This window comes from Mauremys reevesii, linkage group 20 (assembly GCF_016161935.1).
Source record: "Mauremys reevesii isolate NIE-2019 linkage group 20, ASM1616193v1, whole genome shotgun sequence".
NCBI classification, from domain to species: Eukaryota; Metazoa; Chordata; order Testudines; family Geoemydidae; genus Mauremys; species Mauremys reevesii.
In genome coordinates, this window is record NC_052642.1 from 15,010,883 (window position 1) to 15,037,058 (window position 26,176).

Genomic DNA, 26,176 nt, shown 5'->3' on the forward strand with positions numbered 1-26,176 from the left:
GTTGGGTCAGATTGATGCATGTGTAACACAGAAAAGGTTCCGCAACTGACGTGCAGTATTTTTGCTACAGGGCGTGGAGTTGTCTGGCTTATCGGCAGCCATCAGTCACTTCCTCAATTGCTTCCTAAGCTCCTTCCTGAATCCAGTTGCCCATCTCCCTGCTGATGAGCTGGTCTCCAAGAAGAAGAATAAGAAAAGGAAAAACAGGAACCTTGGAAATGCTGATAACACAGCCTGGGCCAGCATGACCCCGCAGGAGCTTTGGAAGAATATTTGTTCCGAGGCAAAGAACTACTTTGATTTTCATCTTGAATGGTAAGTAGAATGATTTATCGTCACTTCCCCTCCTTTTGCCCAATTTTCTCTTTCTCATCAGTAGCTGTATTGCGAAGGGTGCCTGTATTTATAAAATCCCTTAAGCATTGGAATCAGACTTTAAAAAGGCTTAAGTAGCAGATGGAGAGAAACCGAGGCAGATGCGGTGGTGGGGCGGGGGAGGGTTGAATTAGGATTACAGGTGAAACTTTAAATGAGATCAAATCCATGAGGCAGAGATATCCCGGAAGGTTGATTCAGACGGCACAAGCTGCAGAGGAGATAGCGTGAGGGACAAGTATCCAGTCTGAGATGAGCATTGGCAGAGAGGGGAGTAGAGATTTCATGGCCATGAGTGAGGCGGGCGTGAAATCTGTGGATGTTCCTAGAACAAGGACAGATCTTAGCCAGCCTCTGAAATGAAGAGGTTGCCGGTGATGTAAGAGGAGAAAAACACTAATGGATATTACCAATGAATATAAGCTTTACTTACACACACTCACACTCACACTCTCTCTCTGGCATCAGAGAATTTAAGATTTTAGTACAAATAAGGGAAAGGTTGACTCAAGCAGCCCTATCGCTAAAGCTGAAGGCGGGGGAAGGGAAAAGATGCACGTAGGACTGCACCCAGCATTCTGCAGGAAAGCTCCTTGCTTTCTGACGTAGTTCGGTTGCACCTTCTTTGTTGATTAGCACCTAACTATACCAGGGGGAGGGTCTCAGGCATGCCCTAGGTGGATACTCTTGAGTATAAACTTACGCCAAGCTCTCGCCTCTTATTTATTTATTTTATTTATTCAGTGAGAATGTTGACCAAGCAGCCGAGGTGTGTAACCTCCAGAAAATCACCCTCCTCCGTGAGATCTCCCTCAAAACTGGAATCCAGGTGAGAGCCGAGTCCTCCGGCTTTCCTTCATCACTAACAGGGGGCATATGTTGATTCAGATCACAAGGTCTTTCAAAAGATGATTCCCACCCCTGGCCTTTCACCCCTCCTGCAGATTTAGTACTGAAATGCCAGTTCTAGCCCTGCAAAGGGATTTTATGTAGTTGCATTAAGGGTAAACATGCTTTATATAAGAAGATTGGTCTGCTCCAGTCTCAGTCCTTTGTCTAGTCCTGTCTCTGGTGCTGGCCAAATGGCCCTGCACGATACAAAGTGAAACCGCTGCTGTTCGGGGGGGATAGGCTCAATTTCTGCCTTAGAAAGCAGGATGCTGCTGTCCTCCTTACTGAAAAGAAATGGCTCCCGTTTGTAGATTTTTGTGCCAAGATTCAGCTCGGATGGCACCTTTATCGTAGACTATACATCCCTGCACATCAGGGTTCAGAATGCAAGTGCTGGCACAACCCAGAGCTCAGCATCTCCAGCGTGCTCCTACAACGAACCAGGGATCGGTTTGCAGCAGGGGTTTAATCTAGGCATACGTTGAGACGGCCTTCCAGGACAGACCTCCACCATGGCCCTCTTTCAAGACACTGTCCCCACGTCTTCATACATAAACCAACGTAAAAACAAAATCCAAAGGGCAGCTAGCCGTGTGTGCATTAACACTGCCCCTGATTTGTCTGTCTGTCGGTGACCTGGCAACCCAAAGCTGCTGGCCTGTCTTGTTTGGAAGTGGAGGAATTTGACTCCCCTCTAGATTCTGCAGTATGGGAAGGAGTGTGATTTTGCTGTTAGGGCCGAGAGCGGCTGGATTCTGTTCCTAGCTCGGCCACCAACGCGGTGTGTGACCGTGGGCAAACTCCTTCACATCTCTGGGCCTCAGTGTTGCCCGTCTGGGAAATGGGGACATTTGCCTGTTGCACAGCATCCTGGGAGGCCTGATTCTGTCCTCAGTTACACCCAGGTAGCCCCTTTTGGGCTTCAGTGGGGTCACACGCGTGCCACTGAGGGTTACATTTGCCCCAGGTGTCCATGAAGGGCTTTGGGAGGGAGGAAAGTAGCTGAAAGATGTTAGCTTTGGGGTTTTTTTTGGTTTTCTTCAGATCCTGTTGAAAGAGTATAACTTCGATAACCGGCACAAACCCACCTTCACAGAGGAGGATATTCTCAACATCTTCCCGGTCGTGAAGCACGTAAACCCCAAAGCTTCAGATGCTTTCCACTTCTTCCAGAGCGGGCAGGCCAAGGTGCAGCAAGGTACGTGAACGCTGCTTTGTGCCCTGACCTTGTGTAACCACAGTGCAGGCTCTGCACAGCATGGGAGGCTGCCCTGTGTCAATCCTTGCCCCTTAGCTCTGTTCTAGGGGGACGCCCTCCAGAAGTGAGAGAGAAATACGGTCTCCACGCCCAGTCATAGAGCCGTCCCGCAGTGGAAACTACCAGGGGCCAGTGATGGGCATGTGACCTCTAGGAAGGGGACTGAGATCTCCATCTCACTGCACACAAACTATTAAACCGCTGTCGGATTTCTGAAATCCAGCATAGGTTCACAGGACCCAGATCGGGATTAGATGGTTGAAATAACTTCTCTCTGAGAGAGAGAGTAATTTTAGACTTTACCAAAAACAAGGAAAAGGCAGAATCATAACATGAGCTAGTGTCCTAGCGGTAGAGAACTGTGTGTCCCGTTCCTACTTCCCTGAGCCGTCTAGACCTCCCGCGTTGTGTTTCTCTTTTATGGAGGATGCTTATTCTTGCTGTGGCATTAGGAGTTATGATTTCTCATTGCTTATGGGTAATACAGTAGCCCAGAGATTCAGCAAAGGAAGTTCCCCAGCCTTCTCTCTGCTCTATAGTTACAGGAAAAGGAAATCCAAGTCCCAGGTTAACACTTAATAAGAATATAATCTAATATAAAATCATGAGTGGTGTGGAGAAAGCGAATAAGGAAAAGTTATTTACTTATTCCCATAATTCAAGAACTAGGGGCCACTAAATGAAATTAATAGGCAGCAGGTTTAAAACAAATAAAAGGAAGTTCTTCTTCACGCAGCGCACACTCAACCTGTGGAACTCCTTGCCTGAGGAGGTTGTGAAGGCTAGGACTATAACAGGGTTTAAAAGAGAACTGGATAACTTCATGGAGGTTAAGTCCATTAATGGCTATTAGTCAGGATGGGTAAAGAATGGTGTCCCTAGCCTCTGTTTGCCAGAGGGTGGAGATGGATGGCAGAAGAGAGATCACTTGATCATTACCTGTTAGGTTCACTCCCTCTGGGGCACTTGCATTGGCCACTGTCAGTAGACAGGATATTGGCTGGATGGACCTTTGGTCTGACCCAGTACGGCCGTTCTTATGTTCTAATATTTCCTATGGGTTTTTGTAGGTTTCTTGAAGGAGGGCTGTGAGCTCATCAACGAAGCCTTAAACTTGTTTAACAATGTGTATGGTGCTATGCACGTGGAAATCTGTGCCTGCCTTCGGCTGCTGGCTCGCCTCAACTATATCATGGGAGACTACTCAGAGGTACACTCGGCCCCCCTGCCGCTTCCCTAAGAAATGTCCTGGCTGGTCAGCGGTAACTGTTTTCTCCCCCTCCCGTCTGCCCTTGGTGCCTCCAGATTAACGACTCCGTGATAACTGCAGAATGAGCAGTATAGTTGAGCTGAGAAGTGGGTGTGAGAACAGGCCTGGGGCCAGGTCTCCTGGGTTCTCATTCCAGTCTCGTCTCTGGCCACTTACACCTGTCTGTTTTCCTGTCCCTGGAATGGGTAGAACACCTGTTTCCCTACTGCATAAGAGTGACTTACGGGTTCATTAGCCTTTCTTGGAAAAGCAGTTACTGAAGCATTACATTTTATTTAAGGAAACAAAATCATTTGCGTCGGTGGGTTTCCCCTTTCTCCCTTTATGGCTATCTTAGCTAGTTAGCCAAAGGGCCTTGTGGCCAGCACTCTGTGTCGCTTTCACCACTGTACAGGTGGCATCCTGATGAGAAGCCCACCTGGATTCTGTTACCTTACCCGTAGTCCTCGCTGGAGGTCATTGGTTTCTCCTTGACTCCTATTGAAGGCTCTCTTATCTGGTACCCTGAACAAGTGTCCTCTTCCCCAGCAATGACCTGCTTGCTGGCTCATTTGGGCTGAGGAGTGTTGGGATTAACAGCCCTTCAGGTCTGGGCTATCAGAGTGCACCCAGCATGTCCTTTGACTCCCAGTGGAAATGAAATCTGGGTCTCCCACTTGCCAAGGCAGAAGAGTTACCAAGAGGCAAACCTAGCTGTGCCCTGGCACAACTCACCCAGACGTCTCAGTGAGTTGCTGGAAGGCATTTCTCTTGCTGAAGTCCAACAATGAATGGAAACTGTTGCTGAGCATCCTCCGTTTCGAGAGAGAGAGAGAGGCTGGAAACCAAGACACCTTCCTCTCTTCTGTTCCCACCCAAGTATCTCTTGAAACGTAAGCCTCAGAATTTGCTACATCCTCCTGTTTGTCATTCTTTCATAGGCCTTAAGTAATCAACAGAAAGCGGTGCTAATGAGTGAGAGGGTCCTGGGCATTGAGCATCCCAACACAATCCAAGAATACGTGAGTATAAAGAGAGAACAGTGCATGTAGCGTTCGCACCTGGTGTCTGCGACTTAACGCCTATGCGCACATTTGCAAACCAGCCACAGCCTCCTTAACTTTGTAAAACAGTCTCTTGGTAAACCCGTTCTCCCCACGCTGCACGCTTTCTTGGGGGCACGTCTTTTCTTTCGGTGTCCTATTGCTAGGAACAAGATGTGTGGAAAAGTGAGTCTCTGTTCACTCAGAGCGTCACTGAATCGCAAGAGTTAAAAGTGAAGTCCTGAAAAGCAGGCCCTTAAACTAATACTTAAGATGCATGCAAAAAAAACCCCACTTATAGCAATCATGGGAAGAGAGAGATTGAAATGGATTCTCCAAACTAACCTCACGCTGTCAGTGTGGCCCTGTCGTTCTGTAGAAGGTTGTATTCAAAGTTTCTCTCCAATCCTACAGTTGCTCATACTGAAATGTCACCAAGTCTTAAGATGATGTAAATTAATAGCTCAACCATAAGATAATATAAAAGTCTTGTTTTTTCTGACTTGTATTTGTCTTGCTGTGTGAGACACTTTTGCTCTGGTTTGCCAGATTTGATATTTATATTATATACACATTATATATAATATGCATATTGTCCCGATCCCAATTTTGTAAATTTCTGTTTAACGGTTGGGATATTATACATGCTGGTCAACTTTTGAAATACCTTCTAAAGCTACTACGAGATATATATAAAAAACCACAACCATGTCTCAGCACTATGGCATATCAGGCTTCTTTAAGATGACTAGGAGATTAGTAACTCTTCCTAATGGTTATAACCTGAATTATTTTGATTCTTAAAGGCAGTGCTTTTCTCAGTGCCCCAAACAAAAGGGGGGCAGGTGGGAGGGAGACTGCTTTATTTGTACTGAGGATGTGATGCCACATTTTAACCTTTGAATGTTTCTTGTACTGTAGATGCACCTTGCTTTGTATTGCTTTGCCAACAGCCAACTCTCCACAGCATTAAACTTACTGTACCGCGCACGCTACCTCATGCTGTTGGTATTTGGAGAAGACCACCCAGAAATGGCACTCTTAGACGTAAGTGATCCTTCTGAGTAAACTCCTTGTCCAGGCTCCGTGAAGCTTGTTCACTTATTTTAATCCTGTCAATAGGCAAATGTCTCTCCATCCCTTCCAACGTGCGTTATTGCTCCTACTTTCCCACTATGGGGGAAGGAACAAGCCTGCAGATGCATAGATAGTAGTTCTGTAGAGAGGAAGGGTGGTCTTATGACTAAGGCACTGGACTGGGACTCAGGAGATGTGGGGTCAGTTCCCGGCTGTGCCGTAGACTTCCTGTGTGACCTTGGGCAAGTCACTTAACCTGCCTGTACATAAAGTGAGGGTACTTCCAGTCTCACCCCCTCTGTCTGCCTTGCTCAGAGCTCTTCGGAGCACAGTTTCTCTAGTTACGTGTGCACAGTGCCTAGTGCAATGAGGCCCTGATCTCTGTGCGGCCCTCGACAAAGAGCTAATAACAATAACAGGCCCACACATTTCTGTGCCTTTAGCTCAAAAGGCTTAGTCAGGAGTCACCTTTCGAAACTCCCTCTTGTTCTCTGACCTGTGTGTGGTGATTGCCCTTAGAACAACATCGGTTTGGTGCTTCACGGGGTTATGGAATACGACCTGTCCCTCCGATTCCTGGAGAATGCTCTGGCGATCAACTCCAAGTATCACGGCTCCAAGTCTCTGAAGGTGGCACTGAGGTACGGCGCCTCGGTCTGGGGAGATGGGTTGAAGTTTGTGTTTGGGGGTGTGACGCTGGATAGGAAAGTTGGACTGTGAATCTACCCTCGTCGCATCTGGGATTGGGCCCCACTCTGGCTTATGAGTGCTGTCCCTGGTCAGCTGTGTGCAAGCCTCCGTTCTTTCTTCCCCCAACCATTTATCTGACTGCTGACGTGAGAGCTCAGCCGCCCAGTTCAGTTGGAAGGCAGCTATGCTTGATTTGGCTGAGTCGGCGATAGCTGCTTCGAAAGGTGGAGAATTGTGGATCTAGAATTATCTACATGTAGGACCTGCCACAATACAACGTGCTAGGTGTTGTCCACAAACGTAGTCAGATCCCTGCTTCCTGTGTAAGAATGCAAACAGTAAATGAAGGCTGGGAGGAGAGGGATAAATATCATCAGTACGTTTGGGACTGAGATGATGGTAAGCCCCTGGTTGTTGGTTCTTGCTGAACTAGCTTAGAGACACGGATCATTTGCATTTGTCTTTCACCGTAAAGGCTTGATCCTATGAAGTGGTTCTTTGTGACCCCACGGGGAGTTGAGAGCACTCGGCACCTCTTAGGATCAGATCCTAAAATTGTGGGGTCAGTACCCATTGCTACAGACATTTCCCCTGAAAAACTGGCCAGTGGGCATTGTCCCACTCGAAATTGCCACCCCCCACGCTGCAGCCATCTGCACTTCATCAGGGTGAAGAGAAATCTTCTGAAGCACCCACATGAGTCTGATTTGTTTTCCAACAATTGATGGATACGAATTCTGCAGAGAACATCTTCCTGCATGTCCCCCCGGGGCTAGGATGTGCATTGAGATCCCTTAGAATAACGAAGCCAAACGTAGAAAGCTTTTTCCATTCCAAGAATGTTTGAGCTGCTGAGATCAAGCCAAGGTGACTCTCCCATCTGGGGAACAACCAGGTGACTTAGATCAGCAGCTCTTGCTGTCACTGTTGCTGCCAGTTGTGTCTTTGTTGTAAGATTCTGACACAGGGCTGGCTAATTGAGAGAGTCACGTGTTCGCTTTCCAAGAAAACAAAATTTCCTTTTAGAAAGGGGAGACCCCTGGGTTGCTGCTGCTGCTTCTTCTAATTACCTGGCTGGAAGAGAAGCCTGACCAATTAGATATTCTCTCAGCCTTCAGCATTACCTGGAAGTGCTGAGCACATAACATACAACTGGCATTTTAAAATGTCCTGGACAGAAAACAAGCTTCCTGTTCCCAAGCGGCAGAAAGTGACCAAAAGTCAACATCAAGTCCAGTCTGAGGTGACTTTTCTTCTCTGGCTGGAGTGATGAGGGTTTGATCTACTTTTGCTAGGTTTTAGGCGTAATTTCCTAACCTAGAATGGAGTAAATCTGAAGAGTTAACCAGAGAGAAGGTAACCACTAACACTGTACTGACAGTCAAATATCTGGCCACCGCCTCCTTTGACCCTGGTCATCCCTTGAGCTGAGATGGTGAGGTGGCAGCAGGTTTACAACGAACAAAAGGAAGTACTTGTTCAGTCCGCCTGTGGAACTCCTTGCCAGGGGATGATGTGAAGGTGAAAACTTAAAAAAAGAATTAGATATGGTCATGGTGGATAGATCCATTAATGGCTATTAGCCAAGATGGTCAGAGATGCAACGCCATGTTCTAGGTGTCCTTAAGCCTGACTGCCAGATGCTGGGACTGGATGATGCGATGGATCACTTGATTGACTTGTTCTGTTAATTCCTGTTGTAGCATCTGGCATTGGCCACATGTCGGGCTACATGGACCATTGATCTGACCAGTATGGCCGTTCTTGTGTTCTTAGCACTGAGCATTGCATGCACCTCTTTGCAGCCGAGAAGAACTCTTTCTCCCTTGATTGACCGTGCGTTCATTAAAGCTAGATCCATGTCTCTTCCTTTCCATTGCAGCCATCACTTGGTAGCCCGAGTGTACGAGAGTAAAGCAGAATTCCGATCAGCTCTACAGCATGAAAAGGAAGGCTACACAATCTACAAAAATCAGGTCAGTGGCCTATGCCTGCTTAGCTTGCCCCATTCGGCTTTCCGGTGCGAAGCCCCTAGTTCTGTGCTGAAACCGCCCTGCATCTTACAACGTGGGGGAGGCTTGTTGGTACGAACAGCTGGTGGAGAACTCCTCCTAGACTGTTAGGAGGTGATTGTCTTGCTACGTGCCTTTAGAAAGCTAGTCTTTCCTACTATTGCCACAAGGTCTCCTGTTCGACTTATAACCTCTGTGGTCGCAGTCACTGGACAGATTTTCAGTCTGCATGAAATACCTGCAGGCTTCATCGCTGCTGCAGAACACTAAGATCTGAGAAAGCAGTGACAAGATTCAGAGTGCGCGTCTCTCACTCGATATCACCCTTCCAAATCTAAGACACAACCCAGTCCTGGGCCGGGGGGAACCTCTCTTGCTTGCAGAACTCACTGAGACGCAGCAAACCTGCCAACGTGTTCGGGCAAACCTGTTTGACAAAGAAGCCAGGCAATTGATTGAGCTCGCTCTCATTGACAACATGCTCGGCCTGGTGGAGGAAACCTCTCAAAACCTGAGCGAGAACATGCATTAAAGCTGTGTGCTTGCATCAAGTAGATAAGCAGCTGCCTGCAGGCAGTGTCACATGTTATACCAGGTCATCCGCACTCATTCTACGGTGAGAGACAATCCAGCCCCAGTGAAATCTTACACTGTCTCAAATAACCATTTAGATGCTGTGATTCGGGCAGAGTTCGGGGTTTGTTCTGATACAATTTTTTTATTATTATTATTTCTGGCCAGCTTGGAGAACACCACGAAAAGACCAAAGAAAGCTCTGAGTACTTGAAATACCTGACTCAGCAAGCAGTGGCTCTTCAACGCACAATGAATGAGATCTACAAGAATGGATCCAATGCTAACATTATGCCACTGAAGGTAACTTGCATGCATTAGGGCAGTCTGGGTATGTGCCACAAAGACGTGTCTGCTGCAATAACAGTTGTGATGGGTGAACTTTGTTTCTCCTGGTTGGGGAGCTATTACCCACCCTACTGGTATTCCCCATTTTACTTGCATGGGGTTTCTTTGGCAGATAGGATGTTCCAAAACAGAAGTGACCAGGTGCAACCTTGGATTTTAAAACCCCACCTGCTTAGCAACGTTGAGACTTTCTTTTGCCCCCAAGAGAGACCCAGGTGTCTTGGTCTGTAGGTTTGCAGAAATGGGCTAGTCGGAAAGCACCTGATACTGCAGGGCGCCTTTTTCCAATTGACTCTTGGAAACCTTCATTTGTAACACTAGTTCATGCACCGATGTGAGACACATGCTGTTGGCTTTGAATTTTTGAGGAGGTTTCATGGTCAGATAACTGCAAGAAAGGGCTAGGAACCTGCTGGCTTCTGATCTCCCCTAAACCTAGGAGGTTGGGTGATTTGCTCTGCAGCATGGTCAGTCCCAGCTGGAAAAACCGGTATGAAAGAATCAGGCACTCGCTGAAAATGAGTCTGGGAGCCTGGAACACCTTAGTTCTGACTCTGCCACTGATTCACTGTGACTGTAGGCGAGTCAGTTAACTTCGGTGTCTCCGTTTCCTCTGTAAAATGGTCCCTGTTCTTTGCAAAGCACTTTGAAATCCATGGAGAGCAGGCACCACGTAAATAAATGTGCAGCCTAACTGTGTTGGCAGAGCGAGCCTGACAGGAGGCTGGACGGCGTATCATATCATATCCTAGCAGGGCCATGCCCAGCCGTCAGCACTGCAGGAATTAACGGGTGAAGAGTCTGGTTCCAAAACCAGCTGCTCTTATCTGCCCGCGCACCTTGCGGGAGTGAAGTTCTCCTGCTGTGCCTGGAAAAGCCCAAACGCGCGCACATGGCGAGTGCTATTTGGGACTGTCTGTGCAGAAGCTACTGCTCTGCTGGGTTCCTGGCTGCTCACGCCACTGGTTCTGCAGAGGCACTGAACCACTGGGGATGAGAGGAACACGTTCGTGTCGACAGCCCTGCAGCTCTGTGCTTTCCAGGTCGCTGGTGGCTTTTTTCCCCCCCTTTTCAGCTACGGAACTGGAGAGATTAAAATGAAACATCTTGAGCAAGATTATGGACGCAATTCGAATTAGGTGACGCTCTCAGGCCAGGGACTAAGGCAAATCCTTAGACATGCCAAGGCTAATCCCCCCCCCGCCCCACACACACACACCCTGCCCCCATTCCCACCCTCCTGTCAAATTCTGAGGGAATGGCTTAAATCCAAGAGACCATAAGGTTTAATCTCTCTTTACTCCCTGAAATTAAAAAGCCCAAATCATTCAAATTTGGCTCATGGGATTGGTCCCAACGTTGATATAGCTAGTCAGTCCTATTGCCCTGCTCTGTCTCCCATCTCTCCTGTCTACATGGGCATTTCTGTAGCCTCCAGCATTGCACTGTTAATCAGGTTTACTCCAGTAGTGCCTGGGGACCAGCTAAGATTGGCCCCGTTGCGCTAGGTGCAGTACAAATGTACCGGCTGCAGCTGATTTTATCCTTCCGCCCCCCTAGGAGGTAGGGAAGTAATTATCAAGTGAGTCAATGCTGAGGTCTCTCTGCTCGTTAGGGTGGCTTACAAATGACTGACTTGATTGATTTTTATTTTTAACCCTAGTTCACCGCTCCCAGTATGGCGAGCGTGCTGGAGCAGCTCAACATTATCAATGGAATTCTCTTCATTCCACTCAGGTAGAGTGCTACGTGCATGGGCGTGCGTCTTCTCCGGTCGTGTCCCAGTGCCCCACTGCATGGCTGTTGGAGGGAAAATCAGTTTACCCCTGCAAAGCCCTGTTCCCCAGGGATTATTAGTCTGACACTGGTGAGGTAGCGGGGCCTGGAAGCGTGTTTGGTATAAATCTCTAGGGAAGTTGACAAGAAGTCACTGTCAAGCTAATTCGATGGGAGCAAACTGCTGAGCTGGTTCAGGGCTGGGAAGGATTTGAGCTGTTGCCTTATAGGACTAGTCCAGTGGGGTAATTACAAACTGAAATGCAGTGATCCAGCCTTGGAAAGGCCTGGGGTATTTATATCCCTTCCCAGCCCTCCATGCTGAGCAGTGAGCTGAGCCCGGCCAGACTTCACTAGCCAAGAAACTCTCTCAGTCCTGGCACTCGGCTCAAGAGCTGCTGGCAAATCCCAGAGGCTGCACGGCCCCCGAGCCTGCTTGGCGAGGGGTGGGCAGAGGCTCGCAGGTGGAGCAGCCGGGGCAAGAACTGCGCTCTGCTTTCATGGGGCACCAGCTAGTGCTTTTTGGTGAATGACACATCTCTAAACCATTGTCCTGTAAAGCATTAGTGGGGAATATCGCAGCTGATGAGCCAGGGAAAGAGTGAGGAACAGGTGGGATCACATGTCTAGGAGAATACACATGTTCTCCCCTCCACCTCTGGGAGCAGAGTGGGTTATTCTGCCATAGTTAAACAGGTCAGCACCATTTGGCAGGTGGCGTGCAGGGCCCTGCTTCACCAGAGGGCTGGCATTGTAATGAGACGCTAGAGGAGGCTGGAAATCCCCCAGGCTTTCCTACCTTCCCCAACAATGCTCACCCTCCTCGTCTCACGTTCCCGAAGCAGCTGTAATACGGGCCCCTCCTTTCTGCTTCCCTCCCTAGCCAAAAGGACTTGGAGAACCTTAAAGCAGAGGTGCAGCGGCGCCAGCAGCTCCAAGAGGCCGTGAAGAGCAGTGAACAGCTGGAAGCAGAAGACAGCCTCTCCGAGGAGAGAGAGGCTGAGCCGAGCATGCCTTCAGCTGAGGCCCCCCCTGCACAGAGCTCTGCTTAAGGTGTACCTCGCTTAAAAAACAAACAAATTTAAACCCTCCCCTTTTTTCTGAATCTGAACCAGGGTCTTGGACTCCCCTGGGGCAGCTTCTCCTTTTTTTGACAATGTTATTGCACTGGTACAATTAATACACAATGCAAAGAACTAAGTTGAGAACTAGAATCTGACTGCGCTCGTGTCCGCCACGCGAAAGGGGAAAGGTGGCCAGGATGCAGCAGCATACGAAAGAACCTCCTAGGTGAGCACAGCCAGTGGCTGTCACGTCCGGGTGTGTGTGTGTGCGTGCCACGCGTGTGTGTGTGTGTCATCAGTCCATTTCGACTTTGTACATATATCTGAATTCCAAATGAATGGGCTGGAGGTAGGACATTTCTCAGGTCATTTTATGTTGTCTAAGAGACACTGTGTTGCAAGAACACCCATCCTAGTGCTCAGTTCTAGCTCGAAACCTGGATTCCAAGCCAAATGATACTGTTCTATTAGTTGCTGCCCTAAGGGGGGGGGGGGGGAAGCAGCCATATTGGTCTAAGTGCTTGAAACCTGTGAAGAGGGAGGGGAAATGTACTGCTTTTTGCTACATTAGGATATAGCCATTTTGGTCCTGCAGCCTTTCTTTCGTTGCTCGGGTCCGAGTGGCCGTGGGATTTTCATACCGTTTACATTCTGATTTCATGATCCATAGGTCATGGTGCAGCCCCTGTGCTCTCTGCTTGAGCCTGAGTAACTGAGGAAATTGCATCCAAAGAGTAAGGGTTTAAAATTAAAAAAGTACCTGTCATTAATCTATTTACAATGGAAAATCCCAGTGCCTCTCCTAGATCAGTGTTGGCATTAAAGTGGACTGTCCAAATGAAATTCACAGAAGGGGAAAACCTGGCCTCTGTTGGAATAGCTATGGGGAGGGGAGTTTACCCTTCTTACAGCAGCTGCTTTAATACAAAGCTGAATGAGCATCAGAAGTTAATCATCTTTTAATTGTAAAGTAATCAGCAAACTTCTACAGGTTTGAATCATGTGTGTCTTTACACAACCTAAAATTACTAGGCATTTTTCCCTCTGGCTGAAAGAATACTAAAAATCCCATAGCACTTAACGCTAGGGATAATGTCTTGTTTTGGGTTTTGTTTTGGTTTTTTTGCATGCTGGGTTGAGATCGCTCCCAGCAGAACTTCCATTGCAGGCAATGGATGTTACTGACATGGCAGATGCCAATGAATGAACAATATTGACACTTTTTCCTTCTTGCTTCTGCCTGCCCCCCTTAAAATACACCATGCTTCCTGCTGGTGCAGTCACAAGGCAAGTAAGCGATATCCACTGCAGGTCATGGTATGCCGACAGAGTTGAATGTCCTTTTCCAAGTAATCGAAGACCTACAGTGAGATGTGATTGCTAGTCCAAAACCATATCATGCTGCCTGGGAGTCCAGTCTCTTTGTCAGCACCAGTACTATGCTAATTTGCATTGCTTTTTTTGATGACCTTCGGGGAAAACAAGTGCTATCACTGTGCTCTTTACCCTTGGTTTCCTGTACTGCATACGGGGTATTTGTAACTTGACGGGGGGGGCGAGGAGGAGAGGGACTGTACAAAGCAGGAGGCATCTCTGATCCAAAAGAACTTGCTCCCCCTGGAAACATTCAATAAATGACAAGGCATCTTTCACACAAGGGTTTTTTGGTAATGTCTTCCCGTTCTAGTCATTAATTAAACCTCTTAAATAAAATGTGCAAAGTAGTTTTACTAAGAAGCTTAATTTTGTTGTGTTAAATCCAAGCAGAGTTCGGGGATTTGTTTAACAGATGCTGCTGCTTCTACTTCACACTGGTGCAAAGAAGGGGAAATACCAATGGTGTAAACCAGGTCAGAAGAGGCATCATAGGTGGGTGAAGACACACTTGAGCTCTTGTGTTTTCCCAGTGCCTCTGCCTTTCTAATGACAGACAAAACAAACCAGCCACCTGCTCTGTGGATTTTGCACCAGCCTCCTGTTAGGATTGCTCTGAGCCTAGGAAAGCTTGTTTTGCAACACAAGCAGCTTGAATCTCTCCTCCCTTTATGCCTCTGAAAAATATCAAGAGCAGTGGCCATTAACAGAAATAATGCACACATGCTCAACCTTCTCACAGGCCACCTGCTCTCACCCTGTCTAAAACCTTCTGTACAATTGACATGTGGTAACTGACCTGACCCCACTCTTGGTCTAATGAAATGACAAACATTCTGCCTTTGTAAAACATTGCAACTGCTATGAAGTGAGTAACTTCCTTGCTTTAAAATACTTAATGTAGTGTGGTAGGATCCACATGAGTTTTGACTGCATATCTAATGTTGAGGGTACTTAATATTTGTTACTAAATGCTCTCTACACTGCTGTGTAGCTATTGACTAATGCATGGAGCGGTCTCTCAAGGTAGGTAACCCACTGCTTTTCTCACCCCTCTTCAATGTGTCTTTGCAGTGCAGTCTAATGGTTTCACAGTAAGTGAACTCCAGCAATGTAGTTTATACTGCACCTGGATGTAGAGGTAGGACATGAACAGCAAGGAAGAGACCCAAACAGTTGGGAGGAGGTGGCAGGTGTTTGGATTCTACCTCCCTACTCTTTGGAAAGAGGTAAAGAACTAACACTGCCCTGTTCCTTTTAACCAGCTGCATCACACCCACCACTCCAGGGGAGGTGTAGGTAGCCTAGATCCTGAGGAAATAATTGATTGAGACACTGTCTGTTCCTGCTTAGTGGAGTGTCCACAATTGTGTAACAGTCTATAGCTGCAAGTTAGGCCTGGTCTATACACTCACATCAAGATTGGATTTTTAAAGCTGTGCCACTGTGTTTAGACAACCCTTTAAACAGTCTTACTGCTTTGCATGGGTGGAATTCAACACAAATGGGCTGTCAGCTGTTCATCTTCATAGGCTACACAGGAAGGAGTAGACTAGTCTGTCTGCTACAGCATCATTCCCTGCCATTCGCAGTGTGGGAGCTTGCACATGAGACAGTGAAGCAGAGGCCTGGGTTTGGAGCAGTAGGTTTTGCTCTCCTTCCCCACACAATAGTGGCACTGCCCCCTATTCCTCATCACAGTTCTTTTGGTAAGGTAGACACTGCTTCAGGAGTGATAATCAATGGAGAGAAGTTTAATTCTTCACAGGCAGAGTCACTCACATGTAGGTGAGGAAAATGAATTAGACAGCCACAGAAGCAGTGGAGGATTAGTCTAAACTGATTTCCTACCACATGCAGTAAGGGGGGAGGGCAGATGAGACTTAGATACAGAAGCTGAATCATCATCACCACCACCCTCTGCTGCTTGTTTTGTTCTCTAGCCTGATTTCCACATTTTGGTAACACCAAGGACAGAAGGAACTGGATTTTTTTTCTTTAGCATCTAATTAAAAATAGATAAAAATAGCAAAAAGTAACTTCAACTCCATTCCTATTTCCACAATGCAGTGCCAGGGGGTACCTGTCTGTCTCACAACACTAAAGAAAATTAATGCTGAAGCCCTGTTCCTAACCCTGAGGAGTAGTTAATTTTCCTTCCTGCTTGGTATAATTATGCTCTACCCAGCTCCAGGAGTAGCTTACACTAGAGCAGTTTACAGGGAAGAGATGGGCTTTGACCTTATCAGTTTTTCAAAACCTTGTTCTGATTCTCCTATAGGGTGTTGGCTTTTCCTCCCCATCACTTTCAAAAAGTGATGTCTTCAGCTTTTTTCCTGTCAGTGGAAAGGCTCCACTTCTTACTACAACCTTGTGACTCAGACTCTGAGCCCTTATTTTGAGTCAGTTCAGTTTTCAGACCAGCTCCAGCCTCTGTTCAGGAAAAGTGCAATACTGAGTAAGCCTAAAAGCCAGTTCCCCACCTCTTACCTCCCATTTTGGAGTGGGAACAGGACACTGCTCTTTCACACTTAGCAAGCAGCTGTGATAAAGGTACCTGCTGAAGCAAGGCAGAAAATGAAATACATTATAAACATTGCATCTCTTGCTGGCTAAATGGTGCTTGGGTTTGTTTGTTAAACTTAATTCCTCAGCCTAAGCTACAGCATAATCAATATTTTCTTTTAAAATAAACACAGTGGCCTTGGAGCAGGACCCACTTCAGTCATTTGGCATTTCCACAGGACAATGCACAAAGTATTTCAACTAGGAGTTGGAAAAGAATGGGTGTAAACTTAAGTGTCTGTATTACATCAGCTGAGTCTGGCCTTGCTTCAAGAAACAATCAGGAGTAACCAGCTGATTAGGTGGTTTCCTCATAAGGCACAGACAAAAATGTAGGCTTGGAAAGTACAGTAAGTCTGGTTCTGTAATATGAGATCCCTTATTTAGCACCAAATCTCAAGTGGTTTTGACTGAGTTCAATCAAATAGAAGCATCAATTCTAAATGGTCTAACCCTAGACAGCACTAACCCAGGTGCTATAATTAAACAAAATTGCTCATTTTGGGGGGCTATTGGAGATAGGTAGAGGAAATGAGGGAAAAAAGCCATAGCACTCCCCAGGGAACTGTAGATTTAACAGCAGAGAATCTCACTCCTTTTATTCCTACGCTGTAGGAAAGAGCTGCACACATTGAGCCGTAATATTAATCACAATCAAAGTTCTTCTTTCCCCCTCCACAGTTAAAGCATTAAGAAATTTTTCGATTCCAAATTCCACTTCTAAAGTAAGCCACACCTTGACCTTGGTTTGTTTGTCCTTGGGAGTGAGGGGACATGCACAGAAGGCACCACCTGCCTAATATGAAACTTAACTGTTCAAAACTGAATGGGTCTAGAGCAAAATGAACAGCTCACTCGGGGAATTTAAATGAAATCTGGGCCTCTCTGTAAGCATCAGATTAATTTAGCTGTTAAGTTATTGATGGAACCTTGCACTCAGGCAGCACCTTGATTGAAATACAACAGCCCATGTTATGTTGCTTCAAACAGCCTTTTGGGTACTGCCAACTTCTCCAGGTGCCTGCCTAGAGGTAGTTGAGGTTTTAGGAGGTCTCAATTTCCTGCTGGCTTTGCTAAAGCCTTTGCCTTCCTGCAATCCTAGAACTGGAAGGGACCTTGAGGGGTCATCTAGTCCAGTCCCCTGCGCTCCTGGCAGACTAATTATCTAGACCATCCCTGAGAAGGTGTTTGTCCAACCTGCTGTTAAAAATTTCCAACGATGGAGATTCCAGAACCCCCCTGGACAATTTATTCCAGTGCTTAGCCACCCTGACAGGAAGATTTTCCTAATGTCTAACCTAAACCACCTTATTGCTTCTTATCCTATCCTCAGAGGTTAAGAAACAATTTTTCTTCCTCCTCCTTTTAACAGTTTAACATACTCAAACTTATGTCCCCCCCGTCTTATCCTTTCCACACAAAACAAACCCAATTTTTTCAATCTTCCCTCATAGGTCATGTTTTCTAGACCTTTCATCATTCTTGTTGCGCTTCTCTGGACGCTCTATTTGTACACATCCTTCCTGAAATGTGGCACCCAGAACTGGACACACTACTCCAGTTAAGGCCTGAGCAGAGCAGAAGAATTACTTTGTGTCTTGCTTACAACACTCCTGCTAATACATCCCAGAATGACATTCGCTTTTTTTTGGTAACAGCATTACACTGACTCATTTAGCTTGTGGTCCACTATGACCCCCAGATCCCTTTCTGCAATACTCCTTCCTAGGCAGTCATTTCCCATTTTGTAGGTGTGCAATTGATTGGTCCTTTCTAATGGGAGTACTTTGCATTTCTTATTAAAATTTCATCCTTTTTACTTCACACTGTTTGGCCAGATCATTCTGAATTTTAATCCTATCCTCCAAAGCACTTGCAGCCCCGCCCAGCTTGGTATTATCCGCACTTTCTAGCAAGGAAAAACTACTTTTAACAAACATGATCTTGTCACTATCACCATGTCATATCAGCACCTCCCACTCACGCTCTTCCCTTCCCCCAAGCCCCTGCATGCTGGGAAATTACTATTACCTCCATTTTACAGATTGGAGACCAAAGCCCAGAGAACTTCACGGCTCAAACATTCTGCAATACCACTGCTCTCTCAGGCTCGGCTAACTTAAATAGTCAACACTGCAGGGAAGACCCAGCCCTTTTTGACTTCTCCCAGAGCCAGGTGCTGAACCCAGGGGTCAAAATTCCCAGGCTAACATCCTAACCAAGACCATCCTTCCTCTCCATTTTTTGTCAACTGCTTTTAGTGGTATAAGTCACTTAAAGAACGAGCAACTTATCCCCAAGAATGTTGCTCTATCGCAGTTTATTAATTCTGATTAACCCAAATCCAGACTCCTGTCACTCACGTCAGGCCCACACGGTAGGCAGTGGCACATACATTGGTTTTAAACTTCATTCACTCACTAATCAGGCTGGCAAGGGGACGACTGAATGTCACTTTTCATATAGTCAGTTGGAACCAGTGGGGGGGAACAGAACTACATCAGAGAAAACTGGCAAAAAGCAGGAGGAAATTACTGATGAGTATGAAAAAAATAGATACCTATTTTTATCATCACTGCTTCCTTTCCCAAAGGAATTTCCTGGATTTGAGTTCATGTCAAATATTCTGCAATGATACATAATTAGCTGCAACTCTACTTTTTAGTAGAACAGAAATTGCACCCTTTTTATCTCCTACTGTGTTTAGAGGGGAATCCAGCCACCCTCCCATTCAACTGAATGAAGAATGGGCTACTCTGACTCCAACACTAAATCTCAAAGCAGAGAATTACTCCTCCACCCCACTACACATGAAAATGAATTCCCAAACACTGGAATATTCAGACATACTAATCGTTTACCTCCCAGCTTTTACAGAAAATTGTCCTGAGAATTAGTCTTTGGTATTTGTCAAGCTCCTCGCAATAAAGCACTCAAAAGTAGAGGTAAGCTATCCACCAAGAATGGGGGAGGTGGAAAGTCAAATACATGGATTTCAAACATTGTGTGTGTGGCAGAGGGGTTTGAAACTTTCTGCTGCCTGTCTCCCACACCCTGGAGGGAATTATTGACATGTTTACAATTATAGAAGGCCTTTTCCTGTCTGACCTGCTGCCCAGGATGGCTGCTAAGTCAGGAGACCTCAGCAAAATGAATGTTCACATCCTCCTGTGTCTCAGCTAGAAATCTCTGTTCTGTCCCCGGCTCAATCTACAGTCTTAGTACCGCCAGACAAGGAGTATGTCAGTGAAACATGGGGAAAAAAAAATCTGACTCACTCTGTTGAATTGTTAAAGGCGGCTAAAGATCCAGAAGTTAGAGCATGCTGCACATTGCTGGATAATATGGACAACCCTTCCAAACTGGGCTGGCAAGTCATCTTGTTCTAATACCGTCCAGGCTGTACTTGTTTGTTCTGAGAACTAAAAAATAGAAACAATGTCTTATCAGTGTCAAATTCACTCCCTTATCTACCGCTAGGACATTAGACAGCATGGGATGGGGAGAGACTTCCCACTGAACAGATAGGGGTGTTTTAGAGAAATGGGGATACAAATGTAGGGGTGGATGGGACCTCAAGAGGTCATCTAGCCCATCCCAGACAGGTGTTTGTCTAACCAGTTCTTACAAAAACACGTCTGGTATTCCAGATCTCCCTAGGTAACCTGTTCCCATGCTTAACTATCCTTAGAGTTAGGAAAAATGTCCTGATATCTAACCTAAATAATTAGTCAGAAAGGCAAAAGATTTCTAAAAATAAAGTTTTGAGTTTTTTCTTGACCTTCTGTTTGAGCCTTTCCCACAAAGGCTAGAAACTATCATCAAAGCTCAACATTTTTCATGCAATACATGATTCCAGGAGCTGTGCCTTCAAGAAAAAACATCAAATGTCTTGAAAGCCTTTAGAGTGATCGTTCACTGTAGTACAGTATCCACTAAATGTATTGCATGGAGAGACCTTTCCAGTAGGTTGCCAAAGTCCAATTGTATCTTTCCACTCCCTCTGCTGAACTGAAGTTTTTCCTTTCATTATAGCATTTACTCTAAGTTCAGCAGTCGCTATTAAGGTACAAATACTGCGGCCTTCCGTATGGCTCTCATTTCATTCTAGCACAAAGACAAAGCCCATTTCTTTACTTCTACAAACATGGATGTGATTTGATAGTCAACTAGAGCCATTGATAGGTCCTCTTCATGCAGTCTCAAGATACTGATCATCTCCATTGCAAACAACATACAGTTGATAATGTAGGGTATCAAGCAAAGCCTATTCCCGATGCAGAAGACTGGATTTGGTACAAATAGCCTTTGCAGTTTGCCAGGTAGCATATATCAAGCTGAAAAGGTTCATAGTTCTTCTCCTTCACTGATTGGGTCTTACTCATTTTGTGGACATCAAACCACCATTGTAGTTTTCCTGCTCTGCAAGACACCCTTCACACTGAGTCCTCTCTACCATAATTGTTTCTCAGAGCTTTCTAACCCAGGTTGAGTGCTGCATATTAAGTAGTTTATGCTCAAAATTTTCTACTCTTGAAACCGACAACTGTGGAAGGGAACTGTCCTCTAGATAAGGTAAGTCTTAGACAAAAATTGACCTCAAACAAGCAAGCACTGCAGAGAGATGCCACTGCAATATCTCAGTACTATTGCTACAAAGCGATCATGAAGGACCGTTCAATAAACCTAAATCCCCACGCTGTGCTGACACTTCAAAAAGACTAAAGACAAATAAGGAAGTACTCCATTAAAAGCATTGTATCAACTGATGCTTGTTTAATAGGAAGGGACAAAATTAGGCAGTAAAGAAACTAAAATGGGAAATAAAGAGTTAGACAGCTTCCTTTGAACTCTGCAGTGTTGTATGTGTGTCAGTCCCAGGATATTAGAGACAAAGGTGAGCGGAGTAACATATTTCATTGGACCAGCTTCTCTCTCACCAACAGAAGTTGGTCCAGTGAAACATTACCTCACACACCTTGTCTCCCTTGAACTAGTCAGTCAAATTTTCAATTTGCATCACTTAACCCCAAGATTGTCATTTATGCAATTCAGTTAATACTCTTATAATATTAGAGCTAACTAATCAACTTGAACTATTTCCACACTTCCTGGTGGGAATGGGTTTAGGAGTTAAAAGTGTGGAGTGAAATCTGAAGGGTGAACCTACAGAAGCTTTTATCAAATAGTTTTACTTCCTGCATCCAAGGAAACAAAAACCACATCTAGTTTTATATGCATTTAATAGTTTACCAATTGGTACAATAAGATTTTTTTAATATGCAGAAAACATGAATAAATTTTGTTTTACACAGTCTGAGAGCAACAAATCTTACTGTAAAACACAGAGCAGTATTATATACATTCCTTTACTGATTTTATTATTATTGTGTCATATCTTCAGTTTACGCCTACAGTTTGGGAACGGTTTTCTCCAACTGCAATCTCTACATCGTTCTTATGAAAAAAGTTGATGTTTGCCTTCATGTCAATGTCAGGATCAAATTCTAAACTTGAAGATTTCACTAACTTATCTTCAGAATGAACTGGGAGAAGCCTGAAGGATAGGTAGGACAAGAAAGCAGCTACTTACATGACACAGTGGAAAGATAAAAAGGCCAGTTAAATCCAGTCGTGACTTGTAAATCCAGCTCACTTCCCCCATCCCCCAAGTGTTCTTCCCTACCATTTTTTACATGTAGTTTTCCTCCACTAATGGAGATTATTCTTTGTAGTAACTAGGTTTCTTTGTAACACACTGGACTTTATGTACAGCTGGACAGAGAATGAGCAGTCTAAGTGCCTTTTTCCTTCATTCAATTCAGCAATTTTTAATTTCAAATTGTTAAAGGATTATCAAGCCACCACGGTCAACAAAAAAAAGTATATATTTTTTCTTTTAAATAGCTTTTATGAGGAACAAAAGCTATTTAAGAGTGATATTACCAGGCAGTTCACAAAAACAGAAGGAGGCAAACAAGAGAAGCAGGGTACTGATAGTATAAGTAGACTGGGCTTGGTGAGTTTATAGCCAAAGCTTTCAAACCACTACAGTGCTCCACAGCCCTTGGAGAACTTGCTAGCAACTAGTTTTGCTTTGCTTTTTTCTTTTTAATTAGTGCCCTGGGCACATCATTGGTCACACCATACACAAAAGCAGGACGGCTTTTTAATCTTCTAAAGTGCAAGATGCTATAAAACATCAACTTTCAGGTTATGTCTAAACCACAATAAATTTTGCACTTTCAAGAATGCATCTAGGATTTCCTGGGCACGTTAAGTTAGTGTGGCACTGGAATGTCTGTCTTCTCATTCATTTTAACAAAATTCATATTTGTCTATTTGGGAATGTAGCACTACGTTTTCTTTTTAAAATGCCAATTTTAGTAAGGAAAGTGACAAAGCAGCAGTAAACCTCTAAACCCTCCAATAAATTCCTTTTACAATCCAAACCAGTAACCTCATCATTGTACTTATCACAGGAAAGGCACAGGATTAGACAGCTGACAGAAAACATTGAAAATGGTGAAAAAGATCAACACAGTGTAATATCAACTCATAAACCCAACTCCTGTGTTGTAGCTTTCACTTTTTGTCTAAAAACAGGGCTTTAACTTTTGATCCATTTTAGGACCATCCCTGAGATTATTCACTGCTTATTAAAGGAGAAGATTGCAAATTGAGTTGTTGCAAGTTTAAATACTCAGCAGGGTGTTTCACTTTCTCAATCAAATAAAATGCTGCTTACAAAAACTTTAGTTCCTCTTTATCCCTGTAAATCGTTGCATGCTACAGGGGAAAAAATGCAGTGCACAATTTCCACATAATAGGTACCTTTAAGTTTCTCATTCATGTTAATGAATTATGTACACGTGTCGGGTTTACTTTACCCTTAAATAACTGAAGTTGCTAGATCCTATCAGGAATTAAAATGCAGTACTAGTTTACAGTTGCAGATGTATAAAGAAATTTTAAAATGCACCATCTCTGTATTTGGAATTCTCAAAATAGGACAAATAAATAGCAGCAAGTTATTCCAGTTGAAACAGCTTAAGCAAAAAGACTTCAAATTTGTGTATGTTTTACTGTGGAAAACATTATCCTGAATGATATAAACCACTAGATTTAAGGAATTAGCCTCCATCTTCATCTGCTTTCAAAATACATTAAACGCTCAGTTTCCTCCCCTACACCAGAGGCACGTTTATGCAAGGAACCAATATCAGAATCCAGCTCCTTCTGGTGGTTTTATGGACCCTTTTTGTATGTGACTGTAGGAAATTGACAATCTTACCACTCACCATTTTTTCCTTAGTGTGTGTATACCCTCCAATCCAATGCTTTCCATTGAATCATTTCTTTAAAAAGGGACAGTTTTAAAAGCCATGTAAACAAAATGAATAAAACAATGCACAGAATAAATTCACCTATTAAAATGTCAGACTGGTAACTTCATTATATTGCAAATTTTAAAGTGGATTTTTAAAAAGACCTGGTTAGGTAAGCAATGGATTTCTTAATTATCTACAATGGAATTTGTCACAAAAATGCTGATTAAAATATTCCTTTGATATTTTCATTCACTTCGGATCAAAATATGTAATTTTAGGGATACGCAAATTAAAACTTCTACCAGAAATGGATTACGAATTACCAAATCACACTAAGATTTTGTTTGGATTTTAACATTTACTTGATAGTTTCATTCCCACACTCGGGCGGCTCATTATAAGGCTATAAATGTGAAAATTATTTTTAGAAGCTTGTATCAAAATCTGTAATGGAGTCCATCACTCTACAGTCAGATCCATTTTAGTGCTTTATTGAAAGAATTTGAATACTGTACCTTAAGATCTTTTTCTTACACAGACCATGGTAATTTTGATGCAAGCTATGTTAAAACTTGTTATGTTTTATATTACCTCACATTTCAGAAGGGTTTGAGGTGGCACTGACGAACCACTGTATTCCTGCATTTTCCACATAGAATACCGAGAGAGTGTCCTTTGATATTGGGTAATGGGCATTGCACACAAACCATGTCAAAACCAAACAGTAAACTGCTACCACAACATAGTCACTGTAGAGATTAAGTTCTAGATGGAAATTAGATCATTAAATTCTACTAGGAAGGACTCCTCCTCTTGGAAGTATGTCTAACAAGAAAAGCATTACGCTTAAAGTTTTACATATAGCTTAACCACTGAATGACCAAATAAAATAAATATATCACATCAGCTGCTACTAAGATGTGTTCTCTTATTTCAGATTTACAAGTTAATTTGTTTATATAAATACACCACCCTTTGCGAGACAGGAGGCCAAAACAAACTTATTCTATTGATTTGGCAAATGTGTCATGACAAAAATCCCAAAGTTTAATTAATTCCCATTAATTACATATAAGGTTCAGAAGATTCTGAATTGCAGCCTTATTATCTAGTATCCTTAGAGAAGATTTATTAAGCACACTTAAGTGATGTTATATAGATACACATTTCTGAAAGAGCCCTACAAAACTTTTCCCAAATGAGGTCACCAGTTCAGGCACCAACAGACAGCAGAAAGAAAACCAGGTATAATTATACAACATAGAACGACACCGTCAGCTATTCAGTTAAGTGCCCTATCTCAGTTATCCAACTTCTGCCTTCTTAGGTCTGATGTGACCAATGCCAGCCCATGTTCTTAAACCTATGGTACTTCTAGACAACGTATGTAAATTTACAGTATACAATTTGGATTCACCATGCATGAATACTTTGTGTGTAACATTTAATAAGCTCAATCTACATCCAGAATAATTTACATGAAAGGACAATATTTATTTAAACAGAGCTCAATGGATAACCATGGTATCTGAGTGCATCCAGAGGAAAAGGGGGTCAAATGTGACTTCAATCAACGGCACTCCCACACTTTTACTGTTTGATCTACACTGCCAGTAACCACATATGGTGCTGTCTTGTGGAAATCTGTGAGAAAGAGAAACTCATATTAAATGAATGCAACAATCTATAACGTTCCCTCTCCCCATCAAAAATATCCTCCCCCCCTCCCCCCCCGGAAAAAGCACAACAATGCTATAAAGGTCAAGGAGAGACTCCGCTTGTAAGGTCTTTGGGGGCAGGGACCATCTTTTGTTGTGCTAGGCACTGTACAAAACACAACAGAGTCAGGGCCCATGACTGGGGCTCCTAAACACTATGGCAACAGAAAACCATAATAAGCCTAAGAAGCGTTCCCTAGAGTATTGATGGTAGTCAGAATTACCAATGAAAGTGTTAAAACTCCCCAGCCCAGTATGTTACTGGAAGGGTGAAGTTAAAAGACCTTGCAACAGAATTTCAACAAAAAGCATACTCCAAATACTCTAAAAAGGGTGCAAATCTCAGCTTTCTTCTGGAGCTCTGCTACAGGGAACTATGTTCTGAATCTGAGCCACAGAGGTCCCAGATAAGATGAGCACTCCCTCCCCAGTGATTGTTCAGCTAGAAGAACGCTACTGTTCTAAGTTCCCGCAAGGAAAAACTCTTCCTTTTCATACTGAAATGTTTGGATCTTATTAACATTTAAATCATAAGCTCTGCAAGGCAGGAAAAAAAAAGTGTCTTGCTCTATTTTTGTAAAGCGTTGTGTAAATGTATGGTTGTATGAAGTTTGTATCATAACTTAAGCTGTACTAAGTAGTCAGATTGCTATCAAATGGAAGTAGGCTCAGGTCTTGCATCCTCTGGCTACAAAACACCATTAAGTAACTTCATACAGATTGAAGTGTCTGACTTCAGACATCAGCATATACCATGTTTTTATTCCTGGAGCAGACAGATTTAGTACTGACCAGGAATGGACATGTGTGTATTTCACAGGCTTTAAAAGGG

General features: G+C 44.2%; 2 protein-coding genes across 7 annotated transcripts in view; one reads left to right on the top strand and one right to left on the bottom strand.

Moving 5' to 3' along the window:
• Positions 1-14,093, top strand: part of CLUH (clustered mitochondria homolog) — a 55,163-nt gene extending 41,070 nt beyond the window's left edge. For all 4 annotated transcript variants that reach the window (XM_039508027.1, XM_039508025.1, XM_039508028.1 and 1 more), the window contains exons 16-26: positions 71-315; positions 1,120-1,204; positions 2,311-2,464; positions 3,595-3,734; positions 4,715-4,795; positions 5,738-5,863; positions 6,413-6,534; positions 8,466-8,559; positions 9,337-9,471; positions 11,180-11,253; positions 12,176-14,093. In XM_039508027.1, the coding sequence (XP_039363961.1) occupies positions 71-315; positions 1,120-1,204; positions 2,311-2,464; positions 3,595-3,734; positions 4,715-4,795; positions 5,738-5,863; positions 6,413-6,534; positions 8,466-8,559; positions 9,337-9,471; positions 11,180-11,253; positions 12,176-12,344 (1,425 nt within the window). In that variant the 3' untranslated portion in view covers positions 12,345-14,093. The remainder of the gene's footprint in view (positions 1-70; positions 316-1,119; positions 1,205-2,310; positions 2,465-3,594; positions 3,735-4,714; positions 4,796-5,737; positions 5,864-6,412; positions 6,535-8,465; positions 8,560-9,336; positions 9,472-11,179; positions 11,254-12,175) is intronic.
• A 10,008-nt stretch (positions 14,094-24,101) lies between these two features.
• Positions 24,102-26,176, bottom strand: part of PAFAH1B1 (platelet activating factor acetylhydrolase 1b regulatory subunit 1) — a 53,861-nt gene continuing 51,786 nt past the window's right edge. For all 3 annotated transcript variants that reach the window (XM_039507915.1, XM_039507917.1, XM_039507916.1), the window contains exon 11: positions 24,102-25,270. In XM_039507915.1, the coding sequence (XP_039363849.1) occupies positions 25,197-25,270 (74 nt within the window). In that variant the 3' untranslated portion in view covers positions 24,102-25,196. The remainder of the gene's footprint in view (positions 25,271-26,176) is intronic.